The 23,703-nt window shown below is 39.3% G+C and overlaps 1 protein-coding gene across 4 annotated transcripts in view; it reads right to left on the bottom strand.

The window, feature by feature from the left end:
- TRAPPC9 (trafficking protein particle complex subunit 9) overlaps positions 1-23,703 on the bottom strand; it is a 433,615-nt gene that overhangs the window by 293,185 nt on the left and 116,727 nt on the right. For all 4 annotated transcript variants that reach the window (XM_079301130.1, XM_079301131.1, XM_079301129.1 and 1 more), the window contains one exon: positions 2,700-2,842. In XM_079301130.1, the coding sequence (XP_079157256.1) occupies positions 2,700-2,842 (143 nt within the window). The remainder of the gene's footprint in view (positions 1-2,699; positions 2,843-23,703) is intronic.

Here is a 23,703-nt window from a genome sequence, read left to right as displayed (position 1 = left end):
CTAATGTTTCCTACTTTTGTGGAGGCAAAAATGTAAAGTAAAAACAATAAAATGAAAAAGAAAAGGAAAAAAAAATAATCCAGATAATGAAAGCAATGATAACCTCCATTCTGAAATGACAGTTAAAGAGGTAAATTATAAAATACAATTTCTTGTAATGGCTGAACAAAAATAGCTCAGCACCTCAGACAGTACTTAAGCAATGAAGTCTCAGATGTAATCCAAAAAGAAATCAGATTTGAGTTTTTACCAGAGCAAGTAAAAGTTAAAAAAAAAGAAACCCAAACTTTTAATTTGCTGTCATTGTGTCTCAGATATTGGCAGAGATGATCCACAGTTAAAAAAACAAACTTTGTTTAGTCTAATGATGAACAGTTATCCTTAGAAGACTGGCATACACATTTCTGCCATTTTTCACTCTTAATAAGTATATAACAATAATAATAATAATAATAATAATAATAATAATAATATCAAATGCCATGACTTCTCCTTTTGATGGAGAACCTGCACAGGGATGCATAAGAGTAAAGGAATAGTGCTACAGATCACTAAAGCCAATACCATGGAACAAGCAGTAAGAGATAAGAACACCAAAACACATTCATGCAAACAATATATACCTAAAGTAAAAAAAAGCTTTTTGATCTTAATTGCATCTCCCATCAGCAAAGCACTGAAAGTTTCCACTGGCTTAACTGATGATCAGGGTGATGAGCAGGAACAGGATGAAGCAAACACACACAATGTGAGCTGAAACACTTGGCTGAACTGGAGCCACACAACTGTGCCCTGCTAACACAGAAACTCTGCCTTTCAATTAGCAACCCCATCTCTTTGTAAAGATTTCAGGAGGAAATGCTTGCCCCACATCATGAACTCCAGGAGCAGGTTGACAAGGCAGGGGTGGGATAACCTTGGCCAAGCTGGGGAAGCCAAGCACAAAAAGCCAAGATCCCAACAAGGGAGAGTCAAATGAAAGCATCAGGTTGCATTTGAAGCTTTCAGGGGAGGTTTGCAGCTTCACACACAATCCACCCTGTAACTATAAGGAATTGCAGTGAACCACAGAGAAATCTGTCCATTAAAAACACACATTTTGAGAGTATGGAGAGCTTTTCTGACACTGAATGGAGGGGACTTTGTATTCAAATAATAAATGAAATTTGGTTATTTTAACCTGTATAATGAGTCTTCTTAAAAACCATTTTTAGCTGATGCTGTGGTACTTCCAGATTGTTTAAGAGAGATCATTTATTCAATCTTGAAAACCATACAAAGGCTGAAGAATGTGCCATTGCAAGGATGAAACAACATCATTAAAAAGAGCCCAGAATTTTGTAAACAGCTGTTCTGGATACCATGTTCTGACTTTGCCATGCAGCATTAGATTTGCTTTACTTGAGCAATTCCTAAAGCAATAAAACCATGTTATGCTATACTTAAAAGTAGCCAAATGCTCTAGAAACTTGTTTGCTAATAGAACCATATGGTTTTATAAGAGCTGGGCACAAATGACTCATTAAAAATAATATTGTTTGTCTAATTTTTGAACATTTTCTTAAAAAAAAACTATTAGAGTGTTTGAGTAGTTTTGCCTACCTAAATTTCATTGCTATCTGCAAAGGTCATTATTTGCTGTATCACCTGTGGGGAAGAACAGAATCCCATCCCTCTTGGCAATGTCATGATTAAAAACTCCACTTGCTTGTCAGTCATCTCCCCTTCAGCAGGAACACAAGTTGCTTTAAACATATGTTTTAGCAAAAATCCCATCTTATCACTATTCTTGCTCCAGAGCCTCCAACTTTTCTTCATGTTCAAGCCTCAAACTTTCCTTGATGCCCTGTTTTTCACAGGCTGTCCATCTATCCTTGGATATTTCTGCCATAGTATGATACTGGTGACTCAATTCTTTCCTTTGAAAATTAAATATTCACCCAGTATCTCCTAGGCTGGTATTTCCTTCTTGCCCATCTTTAAATTTTTGAAGTCCCAGGTGTCTCAGGCCCAGTAGGAATCTCTTGGATCAATTAAGTTCCCTCTCAACTATGATTATTAGTCTTGCATACATAACTGCATAGAAATAATCTCAGAATTTAATCAAACCAAATTCTTGCTCCCACTGTGCACAGAGGGTTTTTTACAATGACCCTATTAATTATTAAAACTGCATTCAGTGGTTGATAAATTTTATTCAAACAGATTTTCATGATCACAGCATTTGACCACCACCAAGTGTTGCCTTGATTTTTTAATATTCACTATGATATGTGAAACTACTCTGTGGTTTATAGGAGAAAACAAGCACCAAAGGAGAATCTGGTCACAATTTATTCATATCATTCACACGTGCATTTTCAGTAGGATTTTGTTATAAAAACACCAAACTGTAATACACAACACAGCACAACTGCTAAGAGATACAGAAAAAAAGTCATCAAATTGTACAATAAACATGAGCTATCCTGTCCCTGCAAAAATACATCATCATGAGAAAACATTTGAACCTCAGCAGCTGTTGAGTGCATATGAATTGCTACAATAAACTCCTAAATCAGCAATCTTGAAAATTTCTTCATGTAATTCTTCACCTACACGTTGCTGATGATACCAGAACATTTCCAATGTGGTCTTTAAGATATATTCAGTAGGACAGAGGGAATGAGTGAGATTTCAGGGGTCAGGGCAGGGCTCACCTGGTTGCTGGCAGGGTGCTGATGCGAGTGAAGAAAACAGAGGGCTCCACCTCCACGTGCAGACCCAGGGCAAGGTTCCTGTAATATCCTTCAGCATGTCCTGGGCCTCCAGAGTACTTGAAATTCAAAATGGCCTCCAGTGTCTAGAGGAATAAAAGTCAATTCCTTGTTAGCTATTTTTCACTACTGTGCATTTCACAAGTTCAATTAAATTAGGCCACAGAAGTGATTTGCAAATTTGCTTTCCTAACCCATCCATTCTGTTATCTCAGGAAAAAAGGCAATCTAACAAATAACTGCAGCTTAGGCAAACAGTTGCCTAATCCTTTTGAAAACTAAAGAGTGCAGCACAAAGTCAGCTGGACTTCCCTTTACATAATTCCTCTCCATATCACATTCAGCATAGAGAAAATGAAGAGTTGCTTAAGAGTTAGGGTTTATTAAAGGCTGCACTCTTTCATACTCCTGAAAAATATTCACCACTTCACTGTCTGCAAAATCAAATGGAAAAGCTTCAAAGTTTAGGGGCAGATAAAGATTATACAAAGCTAAAAGAATCTGGTCTCTCAACAAATCACTGCAAACTTACTCTCAGGTCCATGAAGTATCAGAGTGGAACAACACCTAATTGAAGGCACATTGTGTTCACTTTATAGGAAATGCTTGGTCAGTAAATATTAAAAATTAGGATCTAGCATGAGCCTTATGCACTCATTGCTCTCAGCAGCACTGAGCCTTTACTTCTGTGAGGGAATTTGGGTCTTTGTGTCTTTCCCCTCAATGAACAGCACAGGAGAAGCTTCCCAGCACAGTCCCCACCTCATCATCAGTGTTCAAGCTTAGAACAACCCTTTGATTGAGCCAAAGGGATTATTCACCACCTCTTCTTTCATTATTTCCTGAAATATGATTTGCTGGATGCAAGGTGAGAATTTGGGACATGTCAGTGGATTTTTCCCCCCCCCCGTTTTTATTCTGGTCCTCAGGCAGCTGTTGGTGCCACATCTCAGAGCAAGGACAGAGGCAGTGCCAGCCCTCCACCCTGAGATGGACATCACACATTCTGCTGAAGTCTGTATCTGGAAGGACAGGCACTTCCTTAAAGGCTTTAGAAACAACACCAATTTTGCCTTTGTTTGACTTTTAGCTCATTCTTTATAAAAAAAGGCAAAAATGCCAAACCTCAAATCAACAACTTATCCAGGAAAGCAAATCTATTTATCAGACAGCATCAAACCTCAGATAGGTAAAAGCACTCTGCCTTTCAACTGAAGATTTACAAAAAGAAAATATGAGACCTGTTATTTTTTTTTTTCATGAGCTCTAGAGAACAATCTAAGGATTTTCTAACTTAAAAAAAAAAACATTTCTGTTTGATACCATTCTGTTTATAAGTCTGGCTGGAGGAAAAACAAGAGAGAGAGTAATTTTTCTTGAAATAACTACAATCCAGCCATTAAAGAATACCAAAATCAAGAGTTTAATGTTCTGCTGCATGTGTGCACTTTACTGTTCTGCCTATTTCCAACTCCTGTTTAAGTGGACTGATTTTAATTCTTAATTTAGTTTCATTAAAATTCATGAGAGTCCCCTTACAATACAAATAAAACCCTTCACTGGGCACTCTGGACATGCCCATCTACTCTGTTTATGTCAATTCCTAATTTGTAGTTAATGAACTTAAGTTCATGTTATGTCAGGAGAGCTAATCAATATTAAACACAAAAATAAAAAAAAAAAGCACAAACCCATTCAAAACAGACTTCATCCTAATTAACCAGCTCGACCATTTCATAAAAATCAGAGCCAGGCTCTGTAAGTACAGGGATCTGACATGACTTATGTTGTCATGTGAGGATGGACTCCAGTTTCAGTGAGGACTTGGTGAAAACTGTTCATGCTCTGTGTGATTGCTGTGATGCTCAGTTTTCCCTGCTGGGAAAAGCTCCATGCTTCACTCCACACTGTGGCACAAAGCTGCTTCAGCAGGCCCAGCCCCATGTCATTACAGCTAAACACACCAAATTTCAGCCTGAAAGGTCACAGAGCATCACTGTTAGAGATTCAAACTCCTTTCCATCCTAGACCAAGTGAAAAACCTCCAGGAAAAAGGCTAAAATTACAACCATTATGAGCCACTGATGAGCAGGAGAGTTTAAGGGCACCATCATCATCTTGGTCCCTGTTGCAGTGAGGAATTTGTGGGAGAAATCCTGATGATGATGCTGTGTCTCCCAAAATTCCACTGCAGAGAACAGGGAAAAGGAACCCAACCATCTTCTATTAATACAGACAGCAGCAGGACATCCCTTCTCACCCAAAATGTAACTGGGCACATTAAACACTGAAGAGAGAAGAGATTCTGAGAACTGCAGAACACCCAAACCTCTGTTCTGTCTCTGGCCATGATGATTTGCAGGAGTCTGTGAATGTGCATGTGCACACAAAGAAAAAACATCAGGCAGACTTTACAGCAGGACTGTAGATGGATGTGTAGGGGAGGAGCATGACTGAAGAAAATATTTTTTTAGGAGCCTTCAGGTGGTTAGAGACAATTTTGTTGCTTAGGATTTATGTAATATGAACAGAGAAAAATATTTTTTTTAAAAAACCACAACAAAACCAAAATTCAATCTGCTTTAAAACTCAAAAATAATTTCACCTATAACATGAAAGATCAATTTTCTATCTCTATTATAGAAAAAAAAAAAAAAGAAATCCTATATTTTCATAAAACTACAAATTTAAAATAACTTACCACTCTCTCCCACAGCAGAGAATGGCCCAAATGCTATAGCCCTCAATTTAAATAATGTGTTCTGACTCCTTATCAAACCTAGACACAAATCACAGCCTGAGCTGCAGATTCTCTTCATCCCTACAAATCCCAACAGCATCTCTTGAATTTCTCCACACTGCATCACTGCAGACTGAAAATGGGATGAGTGCCAGGTGATGCCACAGGTGTGCCTGTGAGCATCATTCTGCCTGCAGATGATCCACAAAAACAAAAGGAAGGAAGGAGGGAGCACACCAGGCTCTCAGAGCAGGCAGGAGAAGAAGCCTATTGATAATTGCTGAACACATCTGAAATTCAGAATTCTGGGAACTTTGGGGGATTCTTGTTTTTAAGGCAGAGCTCCATTCTGGAAACTCAACAGTCAATATTTACTATGATGCTTTGTTTTGATTTTTTTTATTATTTCATTGATTCTTCCTTCTACTGATGAAGAAAAGGAAACAGAAATGTTTCTGCATCTAAGTTCCAAATGAGAGATTCTTAACCAACAGCACCCACTATCAATGACACCTACCAGAAATATTCTGCAGACAAGCTATCAAAAATTGCTGGTTTGGTTTTTCATGCATTTTGTCTTCAAAGTATTTTCAGCACAGAGCTAGCACCAGTTTGTTCTCTCATAATAAAATTTAAAGCAAATTTAGAAAGGAACTGAGGTTTGATGCCACAAATGAAAAGCAAACCATTGGGCACTAAAGTTTCCTGACTCACTGGCAACATCAGCACCCACCTGCCAACACCTCAGTGGTGACTCTGAGCAGCAACACCTGTAACACTGATTTTTAATTGCCAATTCAATTGCCATCCACAGCTCACAACAAGAATTTCTACTGAACTACTACCCCAGTACTTCCTACACAGACTCAAATCTAAAGAGAATTTCCATCTAATTCTTCAGATTATTGCTGCTCATGCAGAAGCTGGAACATTATTGAGAACAGAAAACTCCAAAAAGAGTCAATGACAAAAGAAATAGAGAAATGAATGGGGGAAAGCTGGGTGAAGGGCAATTCTTGTGCTCTTGTGCTCTGTCCCTTCTCTCTGCCTGTTCTGAACTCAGGGATGGTTGACTGAACACCAGACTCAAGAAAATTTGTCCCCCAAAAAAGTGCTCAAGCTCTGGGTGGCAAATAACACTATTTTATCTCAAGAATCTATCTTAGACTAAAAGCATGTTAAGGAATTATAAACTACCCTGCAGAAATGTAATCATTATATGCTCTATGTAAGGGAAAATAAAACTTCCATAGAAGAACACAAACCATCAGCTAAATTTAATATTAGCAACTCTCATAATCAGATCATTTTTTTAGAAAAAAATCCTTCAATATATGAAAAGCATTTAAAATGTCATTTTCTTTAAAATAATTTAAAAACAAGCTGTAAAAAAGCTTTTTAAAACTGTTGAACAGCAAAATTAGAAATAATCAGCAAAGAAACCATCAACAGTGAGAATGACACACAGTGCATGAATTAGTAGTCAGGAAACTCAAATTTCTTAATGTATTGTAAACAAGTAAACAATAAAATGTTCATTTACTTTCCTCATTTCTGTTGAAAATTACTTTTATACATCTTAATTTGGGGTTTTGTAAAATTTACCAGCTTGGAAACATTCAGGTCAGAAGCTCCTGGATAGAATTCCTGCATCATTTATTTTGCTTGGTCAATTTGTTTTGCTATTCTTTGCTTCTTTATCTCTAAACAATTTTACTAGCAATAATTGACTTTATCCCTGTGTGTATCTTGCTACTGAAAGAACCAGAAGATTCTGTTGTTATTACAACATTTTCTTCTTGGATTATCCCATCACTCTACATCCTTTTCTTTGTGTTTAAGAGAGCCAGGCAAGATTTTGTCCTCAACTTTTTTTTCTAAACTGAAATATATTTTTTGAAATATTATTGGTGTTTTCCATAATTAAATTAACAAATCGTAATTTGTGAGCAAGGCTCACAATCACTGTGTTTGCAGCTCTTTTCTAAATTCCTTTAGTATAGTAAAAATGACACTAAGTAGATCTCAGCAGTTAATAGAAGATGAAATGTCAGTGCTACAGGCAGTTTGCTCCAGAGGAACTGCAGATGCTGACTGCAGTGACTGAAGAAATACCAGACTGTAGCACTACAGACTCCTCCTTAAATTTGTAACACTTAAAAACTAAAAACTAAGGAGAAAAAAAAACAGCATGAAAACCAGACTCAAAAAATACAAATCAGAACACAATCTTTCCATTTTAGATTCCCAGTGCCTTCTAGAACACAATTCTCATTAATGAGTGTAATTTCTTATGTGATTAGGGCTTGAAATTTGAAAAATAATTTACTCTAGGTATGTAACCTTCGAATACACCTTCCTTTGGGAAAAAAATACAGATTACTTGTTCAACTGTAAACATGATTTATTCCCAAATCCTATCCTGCTCCTGATCTCTTCTCACCCAAATTCCCATTAGCAGCACTGGCTCCACATATTCCTGAGTGTTCAGACATTTTTTTTCTGATTTTAGCCCCATTTCTCACCTGTTGCCTTGTGTTTTCTGGTTTGGATGTGGGATTTTTTTCCTTAAACTTACTAGAAATCCCAATTTTATTAAGTTCTCTCTGCCTCCCTCATTTCTTTTCTTCTCTGACCATTACACTCCCATATTCAAGTCTGACCAAGAATCAGTAAAATCCTCATCAGTACAAAAAGAGAAATAAAAATGTGCTACTTCCTCAGTTCCATCTCACAAAAATCACCAGAGCATCTATCTCAACAAAATTAATTTCTCCATTTCTTCTACTGTGTGAAATGCTTAAAATCTTTAAAGAGCTCTGTGCAAATAAAGCCATGGATCAGGAATTTCAGCTGCCTAGCTGTAACTAATTAAATGATCTGGCAGTAACAAGGAGAAAGTGAGTTTCTCCAATTAACCACACTCTTTTCAAGGGCAGCAGATGACCCTGGCAATGCTCAAGCTCCTGACAAGAGCAGAGATGGCCCCAAAAACCTCAAAAAGGTCCAGTCCTGCAAGCTTTAAATGCAAGCACGTTAATGCTGGTCCAGAAACACGTTTCAGACACAAATACAGGGCATGGGACACAGATGAATCATTTCTTTTTTAAGGAAAAGGCCTAAAAGTAAGTATTGGGAAGGAAATGGATATGCCTAAATAGCTGAAATGAAGGAAGATGAGACTCAAATACATCAAGCTTCCACTTTGTAGCAATTTGTGCACACAAGGGCTGTGTCTATGTTTAGCACTGAGCTCCAAAGCCAGTGCTGGCATTTGGAAATGCACACAGCTCTGCCTGTGTGTTCATCTGGCTATCAAAATTAATAGAGATTAGCACTTCCTTGAGCTTTATTTACAATGGTCTAGCAAAATTATATCTGACATTTTTGCTTCTTCCTCTCCTCACTGAGCCTACAGCCCATGGTTCCACATGGTACCCTGACAAAGAATAAAGTCTGTGTAAAAAAAGAGGCTTGAAGGATGGTTTTGTGTAAAAAGAATGAGGCTTAACAACAGAGTTGGAGGAGCAATTGGTGCCTCTATGTCCATGGGCTGAATATCCACCTGCCCACTGGTCCTCAGGATAAAAGGAAAAGAAAAACAAACAAAAAACCCCAACAAAACTAAACCAAAAAGCAAACAAACAAACAAACAAACAAAAAGGGCAAAAAAAACCCCACTCCTATATTGCTAAAGAAGAAAAGCAGGGACACTTTTGGCTACCTTCAAATTCTGTAATTCTTCTTGGGAGGAAAAAAAATCTCCAATCCAATAGGAAAATAATCATCCAGTTAAATGACAGATGCTGCTGGTTTTGAGAGACGCTGCTCCTTAGCATGGAGTCTCTGATCTTGTGACCCTCAAAGCTTCTCCCAAGCAGGAATTCACATCATTCCTTCCCACTCTGACCTTCCTTTACTTGAAATGCTGGTATTGAAAGGAAATTTGGGAGTTTAGCAGTTGTTATGAGGAGAGCATCAAGCCTTTACACCTCACAAGCATTAATTCAAGGTGAGTATTATTTCAAAATTTAAAACTATTTTTTTCCCTCCGATGTCTTTAGTGCCTGGCACAATCTTAGGCTGCCCAAGAAAGGTCCATGTTAAGAAATGAGGATAAGAATTTGAACATGTCAACAAACATTTATGAAGTTTCCTGTCTGTAGAAAACACTACTTCATTAATTTTTTTTAATAAATTATCTATAAACTGAAGTTTTACATTAAAATAATTGGTAAGGTAATTGCACAATCGATACCATGGAGTCATGGATTCACTAAGGTTGGAAAATACTTCCAAGATCATCAGGTCCAACCATGGACTTGAGATTGGCAGGAAGAGATCCATTTGCTTTTCAGAAAAAGAATTATTCATTGCAGTCTCACTGGGCAGTATCAGTCTTTTCACTCTGGCTAACCTGTCTGATTTTCAGATACACAAAATGTCCTTTAGGGTTTTTGCATTTTCACAGATGCTATGACTGTACTCCTTTTTTTGCTAAAACATAAATCCTGTGTTTCTAATGAGAAATTAAGCACCCAAGAAAATTCAGAAAGCACCTCTACTTTTCTCTGCATGCCAATCCAGAAGCAAATCTGAATGCACTGGAATACTTCATTGTATCAGGTAGAATTCCTGATTTTCCCCAAGTAAGAAAAGGAGACTGTCCCTGTAGATATTGCTCCTTAGAGCACAAAAAAGTGCAGTAATTGATAGCAGGAGCCCTGATACATGCATTATAAAAAGGATATGCATATGTAATGATCTTGTAGTGCATATGTAATCATCCTCCTGGACCTAACTCCAGCACACACTCTCCATGCTAATTTTTCTCTTCTGTATTCCATTAAAAATACACTTGGCAACTACAAAAGCCAGGATAAAATTCTTAACAACTGATTAAGCAATGAAATAAATTGTACCTCTGCAGCAAGTCAGACCTTTACATGTACAAATACAAACAAAGCCCACATTGTCACTCCTGTTAAGTTTCTCTATTGGTCTAACACAATTAAATGTGATTTTTAACCCCTGCATTAACCAGGTGAATTTACACCCCAGTTTAGTGAACAAGGTGACCATTGTGTGCAGTGTTACCCCCAGTCACCCATACTGGACTTCCAGCAGCAATTCCTGCACCCCACCAGAATTCACCCACCCACATCTCTGTCTAGTTAAACCCCTGAACAATGGAAGTGCTGCATCTCTTAGTAAAAATAGCACAATGGCAATGACAAGTAGCAGAAGCTAAATATAGCTCCTGCAGGCATATGCTGGGAAATAAATTGTACATTTTACCCCTCCCCAACCCTAAATCAGTAAGCTTCAACAAGGAATCTCTAGTGAATACACACAGGAGCTCAATAAATCCCCTCTAAGCTTACAAGGCATATTCTGAATCTGTGCAGGCTAAAAATAGCCATGTTTATAATGAGAATGGAGATGTGAGCAGAATAATATTAAGTTTAAAGGCCTGGTGTAGTCATTCTGCATTAACAAACAGGGTGAATCAAAGGTCGCTCTGACAAACAGATACACAGGCTGACAGATAAAATATAATATCCAGCAATCTTGTACTGAAGAGCATTCATCTCTCATTAAACTCTGCACTTCCTAATTGACTACTGCAGCCACACATTCACAAGTGATGTTGTGTGCATTTTTTAGCTGGAATACAAGTTGTTAGTTCCTAAAGACAGAAGGCAGGAATACACAGAGCACAATTCCCTTGGACAATATTCCCTCCTAGAGTTTAAATCCCCTCTGGAAATATTCAGGAAATACATAATTATTTTTGTTGTAACAATCACAGAATTCTGCCTTCTTTAATTTAAGGCAAAGCACATGCAGGCCTCCTGGGTCCTCCTACTGCAGCTGGATGCTCAAGGGGCTGCTGCCCATTCTCAGCTGCCCCAGAGGTTTCACCTCCCCCAGCACTGCTGACCACAGCTATCACAGCATCTCCTTCTTGGCTGAGATACAGATGAGAGATTGAAAATAATTTAAACACAAGTAACTTTTATGTGGAACATTCCCATAGAGAGAGAGTTTTCTGGCTGCTGACACTAAGCTGCAGAATCTGTTAGAACAACATGTGCTAGGGAATGGGGCAGCCCTGCATGCTGGTCTTGGAGGATGAGAAGGAATGGAGAGGCAAGTCAGATCACATATTCCTCAATAGCTTCTCAGATTCTGAAATCACAGAATGGCATCAGTTGGAAGGGACCCTAAAGACAATCTCATTCCAACCCCCTCTGGCACAGGGGGACACATTCCACTACACCAAGGTGCTCAGAGCCCCATCCAGTCTGGCCTAGAGCAATTCTGGGAATGGGGCAGCCACAGTTTCTCTGGGCAACCTGTGCCAGGGCCTCACCACCCTCACAGTAAGGACTGGTTTTGCTTTTATCTAAACCAAGCCTACTGTCTTTCAGTTTGAAGCCATTCCTCTTTGTCCTGTCACCCTTGCAGTCTCTCTCCATCTTTCCTGTTGGCTCCCTGCAGGTACTGGAAAGCCATAATGAGGTCATCCCAAAGCCATCTCTTTTCCAGGCTGAATAATCCCAATTCTCTGTCTTTCCTCATAGCAGAGCTGCTCCATCTCTCCAACCATCTTGATGGGTTCCTCTGGACTCACTCCAACAACTCCATGTCCCTCCTGTGCTGGGATCCCAGAGCTGGATACAGGACTGCAGGTGGGCTCTGACCACAGCAGAGGGGCAGAATCCCCTTCCTTGACCAGCTGCCCACACTGCTCTGGATAAATCCTGCTCTGACTCAGCAGTAGGAAGATAGAAAAAGAGAACAAATTCAGGGACACATGTTGATGAAGAAATCACAGACATACACACACCCTTCCAAGAAGAAATTTCTCTATGTGGAGACCACCAGGTTCTGCCAGCAATGGCTAAGAACATGCTGGGTGCTGTAAAGCAGCATCACTGCATGTATTTCCTCAGTGAAACCTCTTCATTTCACCCTCTAGACAGAGTCCCAGAGTCCCCAAGAGTAAAGGCACAAATGTTGGCAGCTCCCTTCTCACTAAAGGCATACTCCAGTGAGAAGTGGATAAAACCAAGATGTGGGCATAACAAAGATATCTCCAGCATAAACCCCACTCACCCCATGCCATGAAACCATCAGTGAAATAACATATAAACCCTGTCACAATCCAGAAAAAACTTCAGGAGAAAAGAGAAACAGGAGCCTCCCCATCTGGGACTGACACCCCTGCTCAGTGCTGCTGCTCGTTCACAGGCAGTGATTGAGCACTCTCACTTTGGAGAGAGCACAGGGCTTTCTTCAATGGCTCCACACACATCTGGCTGCTCCAGGCTCAGCAAGCAAGCATTACCTCTCAGAATATAGTCTCAGTTTACCAAGTGAGACTTTTACAAAGCTCTATAATTCTGCTAAGGTCTGTAAATATGAGGGGGAGTCCTCCTCCAACCTTCCCACAAAAGCAACACCACCAAGCCTGAACAGGTTCATATGCAACATCAAGTCCCTGGGTAACACCACAAAGTTATTCAGTTTTGTTTTTTCAACAAGTCTACACTGTTTCACTCTTCCTCAACACAGCCCTTCCCGTTCCTTCTATTTCCACCATGTCCTTGGTGAGAAAAGAGGGAAAGATTGCACACAAAGAGAGAAGAAAAAACTTCTTCATTTGTTCTCTATTCCTTTACTTGCTAATATTCCATTCCTAATATTCTATTTGCCTTTGCAGAGCATCTCATGCTTTCAAGATCTCTCCCTACACTGCAATGATTAATTCAGATTCCATCACTGTGCATCTGGAATTAAGACTCCATCTTCTTCATGTGCATGAACTTCATCTTGCACATGTGGATCAATGCTGATCTTCCCTCAAACTTTAACAACCCACCCCTACTGCAGGACAAGCCTGTAATCCCTAGGAGCTGGTTTTCATGTGTGATGATGATCTTTGGCATATTGCTAATCACCCTAATGAAGCACCCAGACCCTGTGTGTGCATTGCCAGGCACAGCACAATCCCAGGGATTAGGCAGGAGACTGCCCTGCAGGGTGTAAATGGACCACCTATCCTACCCTGAACCAGCTCATGATGGCACCTTCACTTTCATCTCACTGCACACTTGTCTCTCAAAAAGCTTTTTGTCAGAGTTTCTGGGAGTGTTTTAGGAATCAAGTGAGCAGGATCAATGGTTCAGGAGCTCTGAACATGTCACAAAGAACTCTGATAGATTTGCTTACCATGATGCTGACCTTCATTAACAAAACCCATTTTGTACCCCAAGATATGTACTTTATAATTAACTCTGCAGTTTCATTTCTGGTTTTGCCATATTTACCAACAGTAAGTACTTGTGTTAATTGCTCTGCTTCCCCAATGGCAACATACAACTTAACTTGGTAAAGTTGCAAACTTTTGTACCACTAGAGAATATGAAAATAATATTCCAGGAAGAATCACATGCACCCCTCTATGGGCCTAAGGTCTTACACAGGTCCAGAGTTTCCATTTTATGTCACAGGGATCCATCCCATAGAAATGGTTTCATAAAGGTATCAAATCCACTCATTGTTCAAAAAACTTTGCTGAAGAACCCAGCTCCCTTCACTATGTGTATAATTTTTATTCATAATAATATTGCACTACATTCTGAAGAAAAATTAAAGATAAAAATCCTCCTCTTCAATAACTGAAGTATCTTTAAAAGAAAAAATGCATCTAGTAAATCAAAAGAAAAAATCAATTATATAAAAGATTCTTGGAACTGATCAGATTTTCACATGAGAGCTCTTTGGAATTTATGAGTTAAATAATCCTTTTTTTTTCAGGAATTCCTCTGATTAGAAGGGATAAGCCCAATTAGTGACTTTTCAAAAGCAGAAGTAAATGAAGAAAGGGACTTTAAAAGAGGAATGCTTGAACAACTTAATCTATAAATCTGTTTATTCAGCACAGACATTAACACATAAATATGAGAGATTGAGCACTTCAGATTTTTCAGCTGCTGCTTGGGTTGGAAACAGATGCTCCAGTAGCACAATCACTTTTAAAATCAGTAAAGTTACTGAGCTAAATTTATCACTGATTTAATGAGTTTAATATGGAATGAATAGTGCAAATTCCTACTCCTTAATACGATGATCAAAACTAACAGAATAAGAAAATAGTGAAATTAGTTTTCAAGAACTAAGACTTCAGAAGTTAAATCTGCCCTCTAGTCTGGCTAGGAATGGGTTCTTCCAGTTGCAGAACAGCAACACTTCCCATTCTGATGAATCTTTCTTCTTTCTCTGGGCAGGCTCTTTGAAAGTCAATCTGACAAACCTTGAGTCACACCATTAAAGCAGAGAGTCAGTGCTCCTATAAACTCACTGTATGTGATTCCTGCAAAAGTTTCCCCTCAGGAAAGGCAATCTGGACTTAGCTCTTCAGTAACCATAAGAAAAATAATTGCAGATGTGAATCAGAAATAGAACTGACACTAAAATTAATTTCCATGCTTTGCTGATCCCATTTTGGCACAATTCTGCCAGGTGGACATGGCTGTGCTGGCTGGCTCCACTCCCACCTGCACTGGGGATTCCTGAAGGCTGAGAATACACTTTAAATTCTGTGATGTTACCAAAAAAAAATCAGACAAATTTTCCAGAGGCAAAGGTCACACAGCAAATGGGAAGTGTAACAAAATGCTATCTCAGACACATAGATTTATAAAGTGACCATCTGATCTTCACACAGATAGGAAAGGAAAGGAAAGGAAAGGAAAGGAAAGGAAAGGAAAGGAAAGGAAAGGAAGGAAGGAAGGAAGGAAGGAAGGAAGGAAAGGAAAGGAAAGGAAAGGAAAGGAAAGGAAGGAAGGAAGGAAAGGAAGGAAGGAAGGAAGGAAGGAAGGAAGGAAGGAGGAAGGAAGGAAGGACGGAAGGAAGGAAGGGAAGGAAGGACGGAAGGAGGAAGGAAGGAAGGAAGGAGGAATGGACGGACAGGAAGGAAGGAAGGAAGGAAGGAAGGAAGGAAGGAAGGAAGGGAAGGAAGGAGGAAGGAAGGAAGGAAGGAAGGAGGAAGGCAGGGAAGGAGGAAGGAAGGAAGGAAGGAAGGAAGGAAGGCAGGAAGGAAGGAAAGGAAGGAAGGAAGGAAGGAAGGAAGGAAGGAAGGGAAGGAAGGAAGGAAAGGAAGGAAGGAAGGAAGGAAGGAGGAAGGAAAGGAGGCAGGAAGGAAGGAAGGAAGAAGGAAAGGAAGAGGAAGGAAGGAAGGAGGAGGAAGGAAGGAAGGAAGGATACGGAAGGAAGGAAGGAAGGAAGGAAGGAAAGGAAGGAAGGAAGGCAAGGAAGGAAGGAAGGAAGGAAGGAAGGAAGGAAGGAAGGAAGGAAGCGAAAGGAAAAAGGAAAAGCGAAAGGAAAGGAAAGGAAAAGGAATAAGGAAAGAAAGGAAAGGAAAGGAAAGGAAAGGAAAGGAAAGGAAGGAAAGGAGGAAATGAAAGGAAATGAAAGAAGGAAAGCGAAAGGAAAGGAAAGGAAAGGAAAAGGGAAAGACGAGGAAGCGAAGAGGAAGCGAAGGAAGGAAGGGAAGGAAGGAAGGAAGGAAGGAAGGAAGGAAGGAAGGAAGGAAGGAAGGAAGGAAGGAAGGAAGGAACTGATGTTTAAACCACTATTTTGATTTTATTAAGGATGCTAACTTGATTCCCAACCTAAGTTGGTTAAAACAATTACAAATGCTTACTTAAAAAACACACTGAGTCATCTCTGAGCACTTCATAAATATGCAGCAGGAAACTCCCAAACAGTGACTCATAACTTCAGAGGTTTAAAACATAATAAGGCATTTTCCAGCTGTTACTCATACTCGATTAAATCCTGAGCAAAACCCATCCTTATTCTGTGAATTCCACTTGACAAACCATTAAGTTCTGCAGAAAAAAAGAGCACAATGGGAAAATACAACCAAAACTTCCCAGAAAAGTGGGAAGAGTGCTGATTATTACCAGCTTCTATGGAAACACTAATTGACATAAACATACACTGAATATTCTTTACCTTACAACTGAAGCCATGTGTGGCTTTTGTCTTTGCCTTATTTTGACCGAATGACTGAGGAAAACAAACAAACAAAAAAACTAAATAAACTTGACAACTTGTTTTAATCTAGAAAAAAGAAAAACAACATGCAACAATCTCCAAGTTTCTTCTTCACAAAATTCTATTTGTGTACCACTATTTAGAGTTGCAACTCAACAAACCTGACTCATTCACAGATGCTCTAGCTACCTATTCCTACAGAATTATAATGCTAAGAATACATGTTTAATGGGTTACTATGTTAAACCACAATACTTCTGTTCCATCCTGAAAGTTTTGTTTTTTTTTTATTTTAACATTGCTAGAAGTGTTATTACTGCAAGCACTGTTATTTCTGTAAAATTGACGAGAACTTCTTGTAAATGAATTTTCCTAAATCTTAGTAAAATACTGGCTTTGTTAAAAATCCATTCACCAAAAGGCAAGTTAATGCATCCACACTGTAAAAAACACAGAGGTGTTAATGCTTCCCATTTACAGCAGCAACACCAACTAAAAGACAGGAATAATTTTTGGCATGGTCCCAGGCAATTACACAATAGTCAGTAGCCAAAAGAAATAGTCTCCTGCTCTTGAAATATTTGTAGAGAGAATGAAATTTTCAGACAAAAAAAGAGACTAGGGAAAAAAGCTAATTAAAGGAATTATGGTAGAACAGCAATTTTATTTTCTAATTCAATTTTATTTAACCAGAATCATGGGGCTTTGCTTCATTTAAAAACATTTTTTTGTCTTTAGTTTGAGACATTTTTGGTGGTTTGGTGTTTCTTGGGTGGGTTGAATTTGTTTTTGTTTTTTGTTTGTTATTTCGCATTTTTTGTTGAGTTTTTTTGACAGGAGATTAAAATGAGATTTTTTTAAATTAGATTTGTTTATAAAGTGTCAAAATACATAATTTCAGCAATCCAGAACTCCTTCTATGTCCACTCCTCTTTTTATTAATAATTAGAACAGGGTCAGGAATTGTATCATTTAAAAGTTGGAACAGTTTGACAATAAATTTGTATGACCCTCTTTAATAAAAGAAAAACAGTAGCCAAAAGTTGCTTTTAAAAGTCAAGCAACAGTGAAGCATCAATACTTGACTCCACATTCCTGCATCTACATGACAAGTGTCACACCCTGCTTTAAAAAAAAAAAAAGAAAAAAATTATAAAGAATCAAGTTGTTCTTGTCCATCTCCAAGATTTTAATTTTATCACACCAAATGGTAAACAATCTGTTTGGCAACTTATAATCTATTTTTACCAGGTAGCAGGAGTGTAACTTTTTCCTATTGAAATAAAGAGACACAAGAAACCAGTTAAAATATATCATCATCACAGCTTTAATATAGGAAAAGTGTAAATTACTCCTGAGGTCTCTAATTGAGGGTTGACTGGTAATTGTTTGCCTAAGGCAAACCACCCACATTCAATCCATGTCAGAAAGAAAAAGAAGCTTTTCCAAAGCTGACAAGAAATTCTAATGAGTTCTGAAAAATGAAATTTATTAAACTTATATGTAATATTACAAATATTTCATAATACACTTGTGCCAAGATATTTGAGCATTAAGCTCAAAATGTTAAAAAGAAAACATCCAAGTTTAAAATACCACTGGATAATATGAACCACAACATTATGACGGGACCTGAAGTCAGCCCAATTTTGGAGTAGAATAATCTGGAATTCTGTCTCCTACTCATCCTCTCTTTCCACCCACCAGAAGTTATAATATTCTGAGAACTGGTCCCATTTAAAAATAAATAAACAGAAAATAGAACAGAATTTTTAAAGCTTTGTAAGTTTCTCCTGCCCACTATACTCTGACACTTTTTTAATCAGCTCACCCTGCTGATAATCCACCATGGGGCTTTATGGGGACCCTTTCAGGACTTGGTTTGTCTGGAACAGGGAGATGCTTTTGTGGTCACTCTCCTCCTCACTCTTATTTCTTGTCTTTGTTCACACTGCAGGGTGGTCGTGAAGAATGAAACTTGACATTTCAGGGTGAATTAGGAGAGTTGCATCAGGAGCAGCACCAGCTGAGAACCTCAGCAGAGCTGTGCCCAGAGCTGGCTCTCAGCCCAGGAGAGACACGGACACTGCAGCAAGTCCTGCCCAGGGCCACTGAAAGGCTGAGGAATTTCATCAGCTGAGGAGAGGCTGGAGTGCTCTCCTGGATAAGAGAAGGCTCAGGGAGATCACACCATGCATATAAACACCCAGAGATGGCCTAAAGAAGATGGAGCCAACTGTGTTCCAGTGGAAAGATGAGCAGCAATGAAATACAGAAAAATCCCCTTAATCACAAGGAAGAATTTTATTATTGTCAGCATAGACAAACACTAGAACAGGCTGCCTAAAGAGCTTATAAAGTTTTCATTCTTGGAGATATTGAAAATCTGAGTGGACATGGCCATGAGAAACCTGCTGTAGCTGACAACACTTTGACAAGGAATGCTGGGCTAGACCCTCTTGAGACATCCTTTCCAAAAAAATGATACTGTGATAGTAAACTGGCAGGTGCACTCCATCCACTACCAGACATTCAAGGCCATAATGCCAGACTGGAGACGGTCTGAAATAAAATCCCTCACCCTTCCTCAAAAGTATTGGTAACACAGACATCCTATCCTCAGCACTCCCTGCTTCACTTTAAAACTCTGCAGGCTTTATTTGCCACATTTCTTATGAATGTAAATCCATTTTGTCACCAGAGAGAGAGATGATCCAATTTTTGCAGCTCCAATGAGTGTCTCTGGCTGCTGAGGTCTAACATCCAGATGGCAGAGCTTCCATCCTTTCAGCCATTCCTTTTTCCCCTTTCTCAGTTCTCAATTGCAAAACCTCCTCTCATGAGCCTTCTGATCTGCTTCCACAAATGGAAACCTCTCTCCCTCTCCAGAAGGTTCAGAACAGGCAGCAGCCAGGCCACAGCAGGCAGGGATGTTCCTGCCACCTCCTGTGCCACCAGGGAAGCCCTTGGGAAGAGCACAGCCCACAGCTCCTCTCACCTGAGCACCTCTGAGCTGAGCTGTGTAACACAGGTGAGTGCCTGAGCTTCTTTAAGGATTAGAACCAACTCCACCACTTTCAAAAGTGCTGTGGACAAATGTCTGCACCATTCCAAGTATATCCCAAATGTATTAAAGTTGTTCATGCTCTCAGACATTTAAATACAGCTTTTGTGCTTGATTGATGGAATCCATGTCCATCACTACCTTGAGCTTCTCTCCAGTTTTTCTGTGTGATTCATTAAGCACAAGCAGAAGAGTTCCCAAGCTTTTCTCAGCAGGGTTCAGCCGCCTGCTTCACTGAGCTCTCATGTGTTAAGGGAAATATACAAGATTTCTTTTAACTTTATTTCTTAATTTTTCTCTAGTGTATTCCTTTCCAACTATATGACTTAAAGAGATCCATGGGTAGAACAAGCAAGTGTTCATGTAAGGTTTTATAAAAGCATGGTACAGCTAGACAGCAATTCAACCTGTTTCCCATTTAATATTTCAAATCATATAGATTATAAAATGAGAGGGAAAAATGAGAAGACAACTCCTAGAAATTTCAATAAAAACGGAGTTGCTTTTGACATACATAAATTCCACCTTTTCCATTTACAGGATTGCCAGTTGTCTTGAATTTTGTCACAGGAGACTCCCAGTTTTGATAGACCTGTCATGTGCCCTGTCAAACAAACTTACAAGATATTGTAAAATGTGTAGAGGGAAGTATCTTTCTATTGTGGTGTGGGGATGACAGCTTTATGAATGATGTCAAGGAAAAATGTTGTTCTACAGAGCAAATATCTGGCAAGTTATTATACACTGCTCACCCACTGCCCACATTACTCAAATGTTTCAGGCCTTACTCTCTATTTCTCCTACTTCAAATTCAAATATTTTACTTTTTCATAGGCTATTTAAAAATATAAATAAAGCTCAAGACAACAACTTAAGTTTGGTAACTGGAGAAAGAATAATTAGGGAGTTTGGTTATTTTCTGTATAATGGAGATTATAATACAAACAAACTACAAATATGTTGTTAAGTGGCTGCATGTTTTCACTGGTTCTTTTAAAGTAGTAACACCATGTTATGTGTGCTCTCACATTTTGAAGTGCTTCTTTGAAACATCTGTTGCAATAATCAATGCATGAAAATACAAATATAAATCAAAAATAGATCCTGGCTCGCACTAAGAGTTCTAATACAAATCCACTCCCTAAAAAGTTACAAAGCAGTACGATAATATAAAGAATAGATGCTTTTTACTCCAGATTTCATGCAGCTCACAGCTCTTAATACTTGCTAGGATGCATCTTCAAAAAAATTTAAAGCAGCATTTTTTAAATGTTCATTTGCTGTTCTCTCTTTCAGTTAAAAAACTACTATACAATGTGTCTGAAATTTTCCACAGCAGGATACTGCTCACCAGCATTTACTGAGATTCACTGCTGTAATCTAAGAGTCCTTATCCTAACTAAGATAAGATTAACCAATGGCACAGTCCGCAGAGAAAAGTTCTGAGTTCATACTTCTAAGAAATGGCCACAAACAGCAACCAAAACAGGATATCTGATGAACAGTGCCAGAACACAAAATACCTCTCAACCCACTCTCACAGTCACAAACAGTATGAGATTTCTTGAAAATGACAGGAGAAATGGGTGTGAATGTCCTTTTCTGCACAAAGCAAAGCTGAATTCTACGTATTCAGTAACCCTCACTGATCCTCTCTTCTCTGATCATGTTGAAGGTTTCTCTGAATCCAGAAGAACTTTCACCATCTCCCTCCTTCAAGTATTTCTTCACATCTTCAAAGAACTCCAGTATATCAAGCATATGGACTGTGAAGCAGTGACTTCAAAAGCAAAATGAAAGCCTTGTCCCCAGTCTATGGGACACACTCATGTGTCCACTAATTACAATTTCTGTCAGTGTCCAACAGAGCCATCAGGCTTAGCAGCACACTGTGTCCCAGACCTGGAACTCTAAGAAAGTACTGGCATCATGTTTGCCATCTGTCAATCAGTCCACCAGCACAGAGATGGTTGGAAGCAGGAGGTGACAAACTGCATTTGGCAACTCAAACCATCACAGCACTTCACAGAGCTGCTTGGGGTGCAGCAATAGGGATTTTGTTCATTCCCACCACATTATTTTCCACATAAAATTTTCAGCCTGGAAAAGGGAAAGCCTCAGGGGGACTTAAGGGAGCCCACAAGAAAGATGGAGAGAGACTCTTTACAATAGCATTTAGTGACAGGACAAGAAAAATGGCTTCAAATTGAAAGAGAATAGGTTTAGGTTAGATATTAGGAATAAATTCTTTGCTGTGAGGGTGGCAAGACACCAGAATAGGTTGCCTGCCTTCCATGATTTTATGAAATTCTGTGTTCCTTAGTGATATGTTTGATCTATTAATCCATTTTGCTTTAAATCTTCCATGATTTGCAGCATTTTGCTACCTTAAAAAAAGATCACTGTGAATTCACTGAAACACCCATCATTGTAATGCAGAGGAAATAATCAAAAACCTTGAATTATGTTAACAGAGTTTGTAAAATTATGTTCTGCAGTATATCATTATGCTAAGGTATGGCTGAGGTATGGCATTGACTTCAAAGCTCAAATATCTACAGCCTTGTCTAAAAGATCTCCTTTCATCCCACAACACAGTGAGTATTCTTCACTTCTGGAGTACTCTCCTGCACTCATCTCTAAGCCTGGAGCTATGTGACAGGTAATAAATTCAGGATTAATTTAATATATTTTAAGTCATTATTAATGGAATCCACTAATCTTCCAGTGCTTTTAAGTGGTTGTATCAGTCAAAACATTAAGAGATGTGACAGACAATTCCTGCATGCGAAGATCCAGGTTGTTGATTTATCCACAGATGTGGACTGTTTATTTCAATCGAGCTAAGAAGTTGGTGTCAAATGTTTTAATGTATAGAAAATCTACTCAGAAATTCAGCTTTGTGCTGCTGCAGATACACAGCACCACACGGAGGAGAGCACAAGGAACAGGAGAAAGTATTGTAGTTTGATTTCCTGCACGATATCTAAAAATCATTATCTCTGAAAGACCAAAACCTCTTACTTGTAAAAAGCCCAATATTGCAAATATGCCTGCAAATGTTCTCACTTCAAATTTTCTGAGTATTTTAACAGCAAATTACTCATTAAATTCACAGCTAAACAAACTAAAATTTGGTTCTGCTCTTAAAACAGCAGGTCCTTTGAATGATCATGATGGATGGTGTAATAAGTGTTTTGTACAGCAGTATTTTTGTGTTTTAATTATACACACACTCAGCAGAGCTCCCAGGTGTCTTTTCCTGCACCAGCTCACAAAGAATCCCTTTATCCACTGTTACTTTGCCCACAACTTGAGAGTTTAAGGAATTTTATCAGGAAAATCTGGCAAGCAAAAAGCCAACGGGGAGGGCAAAAGGATGCTCTCAGTTTTGGGTGGAGGGTATTTCCAGACTGGGAAGGCAGCAGAAGGAGGAGAAGGGCAGGAGGGACAGCCAGCCCAGAGCAGGACCCCCCCTGCAGCCCAGGGATATTTCCAGGGGGTTCTGCCCCTCTGCTCCACTCTGGGGAGATCCCACTGGAATGCTGCATCCAGCACTGGGGCTCCCAACAGCACAAGGATGTGGAGCTGCTGCAGAGAGTCCAGAGGGGGCCACAAAGATGCTCCAAAGGCTGGGGCACCTCTGCTCTGGAGACAGGCTGGGAGAGCTGGGGCTGTTCAGGCTGGAAAAGGCTCCAGAATCACCTTAGAGCCCCTTGCAGTGCCTGAAGGAGCTACAGGAGAGCTGGAGAGGAAACTTGGACAAGGGGCTGGAATGACAGGACAAGCAGCAATGGCTTTTAACTGAAAGGGAGGAGGTTTAGATTAGACACAGGAATAAATTCTGGGCTGTGAGGATGGTGAGGACCTGGTACAGGTTTCCCAGAGAAGTCATGAATGTCCCATCCCTGTAGTTTCCAAAGGCCAGGTTGGATGGAGCTCCTGGTTTAGTGGAAGGTGTCTCTGCTCATTGGACTGGGCCAAAATCAACACCACCAACACAGGTGGACAGTTTACACACACAAACACCAACTCTTGTCCCTTCACAACAAAAGATTCCCCACAATTATTCC

Source organism: Erithacus rubecula (assembly GCF_903797595.1).
Source record: "Erithacus rubecula genome assembly, chromosome: 3".
Taxonomy (NCBI): Eukaryota; Metazoa; Chordata; class Aves; order Passeriformes; family Muscicapidae; genus Erithacus; species Erithacus rubecula.
Note: the sequence above shows the minus strand (reverse complement) of the source record. Positions and strands in the feature narration are given on the sequence as shown.